This window comes from Lissotriton helveticus, chromosome 9 (assembly GCF_964261635.1).
Source record: "Lissotriton helveticus chromosome 9, aLisHel1.1, whole genome shotgun sequence".
In the NCBI taxonomy this organism is placed as follows: domain Eukaryota; kingdom Metazoa; phylum Chordata; class Amphibia; order Caudata; family Salamandridae; genus Lissotriton; species Lissotriton helveticus.
Window position 1 is genome coordinate 1,077,105,733 of NC_136070.1, and position 12,423 is coordinate 1,077,118,155.

Genomic DNA, 12,423 nt, shown 5'->3' on the forward strand with positions numbered 1-12,423 from the left:
CTCTGTGTAGTAAGTACCTGAATTCCTGGATCCTTTCTACAATTGTACCAATTTTTTAAAAAGCAGGCAGGGCAGACGGCCTCCCTAATGCTACAGGCCGATATCTCTTATCGATAGTTCAGTGAAGGTCTTTGGGACCTTAAATGAAAACTGAAGGGCCAGGGTGCCGTATGATCGATCTGGGGAACTCTAACGTCTTCACTCTAGCTAGTGGGGTGCGCCAGAGGTATGTTTGACATCCCTGCTTTTTATTATTTCCATCAACGACCTAAGCACCCACTCATCTATTTCTATCTGGGATGTGAAAAAAATTGCGAATTATTTCGTCCCGGCAATTATTATATGCGGGCTAGGCTGATTTAATGGCAAGGATACCCCGTGCCTTGCGGGACTATGGTTGAACCTTTTGTATCCTTTATGGGTAATCTTGACATGTTAACCACATTTGGTAAGTCTTACATAATGGCTTGTGGGCCAAGCAGGAGAAATATGTTATCCCTAAAGCTGCAAGAACAATCCCTGAGCATGGTATAGAATTTTTGTTACTTAGGTGTCACCTTTGGTTCCTCCAATTCCTGGCCACCCCAAGTGAATGCAGTGCACCTGAAACTAGGTAGGGCGGCTGGGTCCCTATCTAACTTGGTCCAGAAGGAAGGCAGGGGCACTATTTACCCTTCCATCAAGAGTTATAACCTGCAGCGTGTCCCTACAGGTACTTATGGCGCTGGGTTTGAGGGGTACGACAATGTTTCCCCCACGAAGAGAACAGGATTTGCAGGCAGTTCTTCCGCTATCCAGCCCTCATTTTGGTCTGCATTCCAAACTTAATTTAGAATTAAGTCTCAGGTAGAATTAAAATGCCCCCCCCTTGCTTTGGGTGAAGGTGTGAATCAATAATAAAGCAAGTTTAAATAGAGATGGTATTTTAGATTGCCTTAGTTTGGATAAGGGTCTTGCCATTCCTGGGCTGAACTATGTCAGCAAGTCATTCACCGTCATTGGTTTCCCCAAAATGTTTACCGCCCCCTATACAATAAGTAAGCTAGATAAGTGGCTGGTTAAGTCCTGCCATGCATAGCTTACTTTCTTCCAAAGTACAGAGGACGTTTTTGGTCACCAATCTGTGCGTAAATATTTCATCACATTAGCAACTGGAGATATAACACTATATTTAACCTTGGAGCTTACACGATGGGTGAGGTCTCTCCTTTTTAGATTGAAGTCTGGGTCCGTGTGGAGTATTATGTGCTTTTCTGATGAGTCGAGGGTGTGGGATAGTAACTTACCTGTATGTCCTTGTGACGGGTTTGCTTAGCAATCTTTACTGCATTTTATGTTTTTTCGCAAATGTTATCGTAGCTTTTTCCAGATCTGTCTCAATGATATTTGGAAGCCATTTTCTTTTAAGAAGTGTAGAGAGGCTCTAACGTCCTTCAGATGTTATGTATCCCCAACATTTGTTTCAGTGTTTGTTGCTTCCTTAAAATGTCCATTACGAGTAGGAAATTATTGAAGGGGTAACAGCAGTTGTGGTAGCACTAGATTGTGTTAATGCATTCAGATGGAGCAGTTCTTTTTGTACCAATCAATTGTTTTTATCAATATTTGAGCTAATGCAAAAAAAACTGTTATGATGAGTTCTTACTGTGATGTATTGTACTTTGCACCTTCATGATTTTTATCTAAAGATCGATTAAAGATTTTGTTTGATTTGAGGTGAAAAATCATATTATCTACATGCTTACTTTACCAGCTGGACACTGTTCATAATTGATGTGGATGCTGTTTTTTTCCATGGCTGTTCTTGCTTGTTTTTCTGCAATGAGCTACAGACAATTCGTGCCACGTTGTCTTAGTTGAGGACTTCTGTGAAGAAGTGGACACCTGTCTTAAGATTCCAAAGACCATTATTTACCTTGTCCTTTTTGTATTAAAGACTGATGAGAAATGTAATGTGATATAACTTAGCATGAGAAGATGATAGATGTGGTTCCAGAACAGAGATTTGCTGTTTCTACTGGTTTAGAGACTCTTTCAAGTGCTTTACTTTCTGACTCCAGATTTAATTCCTGCATTGTCAGCAACACATGGAAAAACAGGAGCATTGCTTATCAATTCTTGAGCCACAGAAGAGGTGCTGCTAGAACAGCCAGTTGCAGCTCAGATCAAGTAATAGTGATTCCCTTCTTCATGAATTCTTCTGCGAAATCACATTGATGTAAAGCATATCAAAATATCACACAGGCTGAGCAGTGGCAGCTGGCACGGATCGGGGTGGGGTAGGCAGGGTGTTTGGGGGGATGGCAGGGGCAAATTGATGTTAAAAAAAAGTACCTTCTCGCCGCTTCCTCACTGTGTCTCTCCTCCGTAGTCCCACGCTCCGGCTGGAACACCAAGCACATCCAGGCTCCCTGTAGCCAATCACAACGCCACTATGTAGCATTGTGATTCGTCTGAGCGCCATGGTTCGGCGCGCTGACAGGCAGTGGTAGCTTGGGCATGTTCTTCACCCAGGCTGCAATACAGCCTGGGTGGAGAAAATGCAAAGTGCGCATGAAGATTTTACCGGCCCTCTTAGGTCTCTCAGGCCAGCCAAACATTCATACACACTTACAAATTGTGCTCACCAATCCCCCTGCTCCTGTTGTCAGAGCAGCCCCGCCCTGCCCTCCAAAGCTGCCGCAGTGGTAACAAATAAAATGATAACGTTGAGTTATTATCGTTTTATTTTTCTTTATTTCACTGCTAAAAGGCAGTGGGTCGCCGCTCCTCCTCTTTAGCCGAGGAGCCGCCACTGAGGCTGAGGAGAAATTGCAAAGACGGTAGTATTCTACAGACAATGTCAGTAGGCCATAGTCTTCACTTATTTACAACATTCCTTCCCTCAAACAATGTCTTACTAATTCACGATTTCCCTCTACAAAAGGTCATTTATTCGAGAATAATATTGTTTTAACCATACCCCGCATTAATCATTATATTTATTCAGGAAATTCCTTATTGAGAAAGAAACATCTGGGTCTATTTTCAAGCAGTTAAGTTAAACACACCCAGTTAGGTTTACAGTTATTTTTCAAGGACATCTTCTTTCTGTCTGCTGTTGTTTTTCGAGGAGTGTGGTTCCACATTCTAGTAAGGCAAGCATTATTTAATTTCGCTGACCGGGGATTTATACTACCAATTCACGACCCTTACATGCTGCTCAAAATCTGCCTCAGGGGTAAGCACTGAGTGCTTGTGGAGGTTGCTGAGCATTTATACAGGAGAAGAATCTTGATGTTCTTTTAAAGCAGAATCTCCTGAGGCACAGCCGGGAGAAGGGATTCCGTTGTCTTTTAATATTTTCACTTTGTGTATTACTCTTGTGTTTTTAATTGGAACCTCTGCACTAACTCCCCGCACAGCGGATAGAACGCTGAGGCGGGCGGGTGCTTTCTCGGCAGAAACCGACGCTATTGGCCGGATCTGAACGGCACGCCCACTCACAATAGCCACGCCCCCTTTAGCATAAAGCGCGCGCTGAATACGAGCGCGGCGTTTTAAAGCAGAATCTCCTGAGGCACAGCCGGGAGAAGGGATTCCGTTGTCTTTTAATACTTTCACTTTGTGTATTACTTTTGTGTTTTTAATTGGAACCTCTGCACTAACTCCCCGCACAGCAGATAGAACGCTGAGGCGGGCGTGTGCTTTCTCTGCAGAAACCGACGCTATTGGCCGGATCTGAACGGCACGCCCACTCACAATAGCCACGCCCCCTTTAGCATAAAGCGCGCGCTGAATACGAGCGCGGCGTTTTGAAGCAGAATCTCCTGAGGCACAGCCGGGAGAAGGGATTCCGTTGTCTCTTAATACTTTCACTTTGTGTATTACTCTTGTGTTTTTAATTGGAACCTCTGCACTAACTCCCCGCACAGCGGATAGAACGCTGAGGCGGGCGGGTGCTTTCTCGACAGAAACCGACGCTATTGGCCGGATCTGAACGGCACGCCCACTCACAATAGCCACGCCCCTTTTCACATCCTACTTCCATAAAGGATGTGTCCTTACCGGAAGCGCAGCGGACGAGCGCAGCGGGTGCGACAATTGCGCGCCGATGGGGCGCTTAAGGCAAGCCCGTCTGCGCCCGTCCGCGATCGTACGCGGTCCAGGGCCATATTCCATGCCCCCGAGGATGACCACGTACGATGGAGTAAGCAGGAAATACTTACCTTACGCCCTAATATCGATGAGTCCTGTAAACATAAATTACGAGTGGAAGACAACATAGGCTGCGAACACTGTCACTTCTCCTATGATCTTGGTAGGAATATAACCAGCACGGACTATATCATACATTGCGGTCTGCTTAATGTACGATCGTTACGAAAACACAAGTTAGACCTATTTGATTTACTTACTGAGAAACAATGGGATCTTGTGTTTTTAACAGAGACCTGGTTAGATAAGGACTCCACACCTGATGCCCTTGAGGCACTTCCAGCAGGATACACAATACATAGACAGGACAGACCCATAGGTAGAGGAGGGGGCATTACAATTGTAGTCCAGGAAAGCTTGCGATGCCAACTTGACTGCTCTCCCATCTTGGACACTGAGGCAGGAAGTTTCACTATTAAAGTGAATAATAGCTACACGCTTAAGGGCATGCTAATTTATAGACCACCTGGCCCTATCGCCAAGTTTGAGGAGAGTCTGGTTGAAGGTATAATGGAAACCGCACTATGTAGTGATACATTTTTGATACTCGGTGACCTTAACTTACACTTTAATAATCCATCTGACAGCGTCAGTAAGAATTTCAGTCAGACACTAGGAGCCCTCCAACTGAACCAAATTGTTAGCGGTCCAACTCATCAGTTGGGTCACCTGTTGGATCCTATATTTGTCAATTGGGGGGAAGTAGAAGCCATGACCCCTATACCTATCCCCTGGTCAGATCACTATTTGGTCCCTATTTCTATACGAATTCCAGGAAATAGACCCCCGCAGCCAATAGCATTGTATCACCTCAGGCGAAAATGGGCTACCTTCTCTCAGCCCAAATTCTCCGAGGAGCTGACTAAAGGAGGGAGCCCCGGGGGAGTTGACGCTGACACGGCCAATACTAATCTTTGCAAACGGATTATTAAGGCACTAGACTGCACAGCTCCTCTCTTAAAAGCCAAATCTGGCGGCCGTGCTAAAAAAACTGCTCCATGGTTCAACGATGAACTAAGAGTCTTGAAAACTGCACTGAAAAGAACCGAAAGAGAGTGGCGTAGGACCCTCTCTAAAGAAGCCAGAAACGCCTACCTGATTGAGAGGCGACTCTACCATGGCCTAATTAGGAAACTCAAAACAGCATACTTTACGTCCAGAATCAATGAAGCTGGTAATTCAGTGAAAGAGATGTTTTCGCTCTACAAAACTCTTTCGAGCGGAAAACCAGCCACTGTCCCAGACAATTGCTCGCCCGAAACGTGCGATAAAATCGCAGACTTCTTTGCAGAAAAAATAGACAAAATCTACTCGGCATTTCCAACGCAGCCCATAAATGGGAATGATTTTGTAGAAAGTCCAAGGGAATGGGGAGACAGACTCAGATTGACTGACTTTGTTACCCCGCCCCCAGAAGATCTCCTAAAATTTTTTAGATCTGTGAGGTCGGGTTCTCCACGGGACCCTACCACGCCTAAGCGTCTGGCAGATAGTCTGGTGGTATTAGAACCTTACATCAGACATATATTAGACGTGTCTTTCAGCACCAAGACCGTACCTAAAGATTGGAAAAAGGCGGTGGTTCTACCCTTAAGGAAGAAACCTTCTATCAGTTTCGAGAAACTAGAGAACCTCCGTCCTATTTCACTCCTACCCTACCTGGCCAAAGTAGCCGAAAAAATGGTAAATATACAATTGATGGACTTTGTGGAAAGGGCTGCCTTATTACATGATACTCAGTTCGGCTTCCGACCTCGTCATTCAATGGAGTCTGTACTCCTAACAGCGGTGGAGGCCCTACGTCAGGGGGCGGATGAGGGTCATACCATGGCCCTCATCCTATTGGACCTGAGTGCAGCATTCAACACTGTAGCTCATACCACCTTGCTACAGTGTCTGAATAACGGAGGAATATCTGGAGCTGCACTCCAATGGATCCAATCCTTCCTGACTGGGAGAAGCTTTCAAGTCCGCCAGGGTGATTACTACTCTAGAGACATGGGATTGGGCCAGGGCGTTCCCCAGGGATCGTCCCTGAGCCCAACCTTGTTTAATCTTTATGTCTCTCCAGTGGCTCCGATCGCCGTGAGTCATGGATTGAACATTGTGTCATACGCCGATGACACGCAGCTGGTTGTCTCCCTCTCACGTGCACCCGGTACTGCTATGGACAGTTTCAGGGCTTGCATGCAAGATCTTTCAACCTGGATGTCCACCAACTGCCTTAAATTAAATGGCAACAAGACTGAGGTGCTCGTGGTAGGGAGGAACCCATCTGTTTGGTCATCGGCGTGGTGGCCTCCATGCCTAGGTGAGGCTCCTATGCCCCGTCTGGAAGTTAAAAATCTTGGCGTCTGGCTCGATGCTGACCTGTCTTTTGGACCCCAGATAGACCGAGTAGCAGGTGTCTGTTTTGGCGTCTTGAAAACCTTACGGAAGGTTCTTGTCCTCCTTCCTAGGTCAGCTCGGAAAACGCTGGTACATGCCCTTGTGACCTCACGCCTAGATTACGGCAACCTGCTATACCTGGGAGCCACTTGCAAGGCAATGAACCGGCTCCAGATATTACAGAATGCGGCTGCCCGCCTTGTTTTAAAAATCCCAAAAAGATCGGATTCTAAAGCTGCTCTTCAGACCCTCCACTGGTTGCCAGTGAGAAGCAGAGTGGAATTTAAAGCCCGCTGTACCTGTCACCGTATTCTTGCTAAAAAAGCGCCAATACCACTTCAGAACCTAGTTTCCAAGTACGTACCATTACGTACTTTGCGCTCTTCAAATGGAGGCCTACTTAAGGTCCCCAGGGTTAAAAGGGCCCGCATGGGAGGGCGCTCGTTCCGACATCTGGTAGCGAAGAGCTGGAACGCCCTGCCTCCTAATCTTCGTCTGGACTCATCTGAATCCAGCTTTCGGAAGAACTTAAAAACTTACCTGTTTACAAGATAACAGAGCTCTCTCCTCACTTTGGCTCGGAGTGATTTTCAGTTGTAGCGCGGGGACACGCTCACGAGCGTAACCAAGCGCTTTACAAGCTTCCCTTATTATTATTATTATTATTGACTAACTGACTATGGAGATGTAACGAGTAGCGAACACTAGCGTTCAGTCAACTTGTTGGAGCGCCAAGGGTTCTCTTTCAAAACTTCCTTTCAAACTGTTTTGGCAAAGTTGCATCCTTTGCTCTTTCAGCCAAGATACATCTAGTCACGAATGTGATAAGGAGTCTGCCACGTAACATTATTCATCTAAAGAAGACAATGAAAGATGAAGGTGTCTTGGAAAGGCAGCATTATCATTCCAGATTTTAAAAAGGGATACAGTAGTAGCATTCTATCTATTGGTCAAATTCTTTTGGCGCTTGTCTTGGAAAGACTTTTTGCAAAGACACCTTTTTCCAGCCTTGAGTAAAGAGCCTCCTTCCAAAAAAGAAGGCATATTTTAGGAGAAGGTGGGATTCAATTTATCAATGCTTGCTGTTGAAACATCTGGCACTGACGTTCTGAATTCAGGATGTATGGCTCCTATGCTGTTTTGGGTTTTTGAAGTTCATCATGTTGCCAATGAAGTAAGCCTGCCTTTTGGACCGACCTATTCAGCTGGGTATTGTTTTCCTGTTTCCATTGCATTCTGTTCACAAAATAAAACAGGACAAACCTGCCTTAAGGCAAGTGCTCATCACACCAGGCCTGCTTTACGGTATCCAAGAAGTAGAGTTATTCCGTTCCTCTAACGGCAGAGTCACAGAGTCAACAAAAGACCGGGTCCAGCTGTGCCCACGTGGGGTCTACAGCTTGGAATCCATTTGTTGCATTGTAATGCCCTCTCACACCCTCTCAGGTATCATGCTTCATCATATGGGCTGCTCCTCGTTGGGGCGGCGGTGCAATACCCAACGGGCTCCCTAAAAAGGGGCACTTTATCAGAGATCTTTTATCCAACAGCCATATGGTGAAGTGCAGGTGTGGGGCCAGAATTGTGTAGATGTACAGCGGTGAGTTAAAATAGGATTGGGAGTACCTAGCAACAAGTAGTTTATTCTGGGGGTCTCCTATCCTAATTAAAAACAGTGAACAAGGCACTTGTCCGAGTCTAATGTTTCGTATCGGAGTGTCCTTTGTTAGAAGATATGGGTCCCACATCTTCTAACAAAGGACACAATTCTGGCCCCAGACCCGCACTTCGCCATACGGTATAGATATTTGGTGGGGAAGTTGAGGCTAAGTTTGACTCCTTGTTATTCAGGAAACTGATCCAGATTACATATGTACATAGCCTTTAATCCTACCATTAAGCATCATGCAAGCACAGATAAAGCAAGTGCAACTGTGGCCAGACAAGTATGACTTTAAACATGCACCGCCAATTTACAATGAAATGGCTACTTCATATTTCTGCTTAAGTTTCAGACCAATCCTATATTAACAGACAGTCTCAGAGGAGAAAATAATTATCATTTAGAATGAGCAAATGGATCTAAGGCTCTTGAATGGCCTCAGCTTATAGCAGAGTAAAACAATCAGAGTACTGAATAGAAGAATCTGGGGATTCATAAAGGGCAGATGGGATTTTTTTCAAATTGCCACATGATCGAAGAGGGTAGTAGGGCTGTTGATACTGACAGTCATCTGTCCTTCCACGCATGCCACCAATGCAGGCCAATCAATAATAAAGTAGCAGACGCTGCTGCTTTACTATTCATGGATGGAGGCAGAGCTAGGACAGGCAGTTAAGCAATCATGCTGCAAAGCCTGTCTTCCTCCTGCATGCAGGTCCTCTCTGTGAATTGGGAACAGTTTTTAGAAGAAATGCAGGTGCACAACTGCGAGGAGATGAGTGCTCTTCACAGATGCAAAAATGCATTTTATTGTCCATGGATCACATGGTCTTGCTGGTTCTGAAAACAGTTAGAGGTCTAATTTGAAAAATGTTCTAGAATCACCCTGGTGGTAAGAAATTATTTCCTAGCTGCTATGAATGTAAGGCGGATACTATTACAGAGAAACTAGTGATGCAGTTACACTCTGGTTCCAGCTCTTTATATTTACATGTGAATAAATACAACTCTTTACTTCTATAGCATCAACGTTATTTCAAAGTACCTATATCAAATTTATAAAAAATGGTTTTGAATGGGCTTTGGTTACCTTCTGTATGCTAGATAATGTTTAGTACATATATGAACCAGTGTTGTAGTAGAAATTGAGAGTTCTTTAAAAAAAATCCTTAATTACTTGGATGATGCAAGTGTATGCTCAAAGGCCAAAATATAGAGGTTTAAGCATAAACATAAGAAAGGGCTCCTGTTATATGAACAAAACTTTTGTTTCACCTATTTCTTTATTGCTTGAACCACTCATTGGCTGTGCCTTGTTTTTTATGTGATTTCCATTTTCTTATTTCAGGTTCAGTTATTTCTAAAGGACAGTTGGATCAGCACCCTTAAGAATTCAGTGCGCTCAAGCCTGAGAGATGTAGGCAAAGGCGCTTACAACCTGCATGAGAAAAACTGGGAGGTCTATCAAATGTCTAAGCTTCGCAAATTCATGGACCTCATTAAGTATAACCTTCAAGACTCCCTCCGCTTCCTGGTGCAGGATTCACTTGTCGCCTTTGCCCAGTTTATCTTAGATGGCTGCTATAGTGTCCTCGACTGCACAGAAAACATTGTCTGGGGAGGAGACCTTGTGAACAGCCCTTACAAGTAAGATTGTGGGAGGGGTAGTATGCTGTGTTATAATGCAGAAGTAGAGTGATCACTAGAAACCTGTTGGGAGAAACTACAGATCCTCAATGGATAGTCAAAGAAAAAACAATTTAGAGCCCAAAATATTTTACTTTTATTATTAAAATGTATATTGTTAGTATGTAAATCATGTTGAAACATATACAGTGTATCATAAATAGAATTAAAAGATTGTAATCCTATTTCATTATCATCAGATCACCTTTACAAGTTATATTTGTTAATGTAGATAACGACGTTCAGGTGCAAGATTTGAGATCACCTTAAAGTGGATGCCTCATGCAAAATAAAAGAGAGAATTCTACTCCTACACCTCCTATTTCCTCACTATACAAGCTGCTCTACCGGGGACCTTTTGTTTACATTTCTGAGTTGCTGTGACAGTGGTTCATACCATGCCTTTTGGCAGCATATACAGCTCCATTTCTTCACATTTCTTACCAAACTGCCTATGCTTTCTCCTTTTTGCCAGATAAGAGAAGCTATCTGATGCTTTTGCAGGTAGATAGGAGTGCTGGCGGAATGTGTGTCCTCTTCCTCCTCACACACTTCCTGCTGTTATAGCATCCGAAGGTCGTTGCAGTTGGCCAGAAACCAAAATAGACAATTGCAATTGTTGAATTTAAAATTCAGATGGGAAGTTTTCTATCTGATGTCAAACTACCGGATTTTTATACTCACCTGTTACTGTGCTACAAACTGTAGCAGTGTCTTAGATGTATGGTCAGGGACTAAAAATAACAAATGGGAGTTCTTTGCTTCAATCTTAAGGCATTTCTGTAGATTTGTACCAGGTGCTTGGCAACAGACAAATGCACATCACACACTCCAACTCACTCAACCCCAAAGCTGAATCCTCTCACATCCCTCCTACCCCTTTATCCTAGTTCAGCTTTTATTCCTGCCCTGATCTTCACCCCTTCCAAACACAAAACCATGCTTCCCAAACACAAACCCACCCCCTCCAAAGCCAGCCCTTCCACCTCTTCCAAACCCATCCCCCCCAAACCCACCCCTCTCCAACCCAAACCCACCCCTCCCAAGTAAGACCATTGAGGTGCCTGCTCTGTGCCCACTAGAGGCTCCTTCCTGAGGAGGTTTCCCTTGGCAGTTAGATAGGAAGCACATTTTCACCAAGGGCAGAGCACTAAGATACTTGGTTCTCTTTCTATTTTTTTGTTAAAAGTTATTTGTTGAGAGGAGTATCTCATGTGGATAATAAAACCACTATTTTATTTGCAACACGTTTGTCCTGACATTAATTTTCATTTGCACTTGTTTGATTCCTAGAAATGTTTATGACAAAAATGTGAAGTACATATTTTAATTACCATTATGGCAGGACATGCAAAAAACATTTTTTAAGTCATCTTTGTGAAGTGCATACACTGGTCAAAATTGTATGTGATGGTCTTTTGAATTTAGATGCAAGGATTCATCATGATAATAGACACGTGCACCAACAAATAGATACAGGTGTGTTTTTCCAGCTTGTTAAGTGATGAGAATAAACACATATGCATTACACCTTAAAAAATAATGGAATTAATATGTTCACTGATTCAAGTTTGTGACTGACATTAATTTTACAGGTATTTAAAAAGTAAATCTTACACCTGGTTTAGTGCATGTTCTACATTATGTTACATTTCACTTATCCCAATGATATGTAATGGACATGCTTTTAGTTTGACAATTTATTTGAACACACCTACATGGCCATTTTTAGATTTTTGGATTGATGCCTTTTTTGTGTGAGTGTCCATTTTTTTAAGGCAGCTTGCACAAGATTTCGAAGTACAATATAATCATGTAAATGTAAATGTACAGGAATTTATATAGCGCAAATCACCAAGTGGTTTCTAAGCGCTTGCTTAGGGAACCCGTCCTGGTATTCCCCTGTGAGATAACCCCGGCAGGGTATCCGCAAGGTGAAAGCCAGGCATCCCTGCCGCGAGGGGCCGTTGTGGAGATTAAGCAAGCTATTGCCCAGAGTCGCAGTGTGAACCCGTGAATCGAGTAGGCACCGGAGCGAGAATTGTCGAGTCCATGGACATTTTAGGACTCAAGACCCCGCAGAGCCGGGAATCGAACCCTGGTCCCGGTCTGACCTCTGCTTCCAGGTCTGCCTCCTCTAACCAGTGAGCCACACTTCTCCACGAGGTGTGTTTCTTTACTTTTCTTAAACATCAGCATTACACACATCTGCTTGCACATTGGTATTCTCTTGCTTGTAAAGGCACGAGTCCAGAATAAATGTTATCTCACAAGTGAAAAGGTAACAGGTAAGAGAGGAGCTTAACTTCGATTCTGGCCCCAGCTGGGTTGATTTGTTTCGTAGTCAAGCAGCAGCTGAAGCAGGACTTGGATGATCAGTTAAATGGTGGAAAAGGAAGTGTTAAAGTGAGTAAAGGTATATTTCTGCCTTATATACCTTGTATTCCGCCAACTCAGGTTTGGAGGTTTTGACGCCACAGTTGTGTTGT

The 12,423-nt window shown here is 43.9% G+C and overlaps 1 protein-coding gene across 2 annotated transcripts in view; it reads left to right on the plus strand.

Annotated features, from left to right (window-relative positions):
* The window catches only part of DNAH1 (dynein axonemal heavy chain 1), a 1,443,760-nt gene that overhangs the window by 168,341 nt on the left and 1,262,996 nt on the right, over positions 1-12,423 (plus strand). For both annotated transcript variants that reach the window (XM_078661462.1, XM_078661463.1), the window contains exon 12: positions 9,597-9,895. In XM_078661462.1, the coding sequence (XP_078517588.1) occupies positions 9,597-9,895 (299 nt within the window). The remainder of the gene's footprint in view (positions 1-9,596; positions 9,896-12,423) is intronic.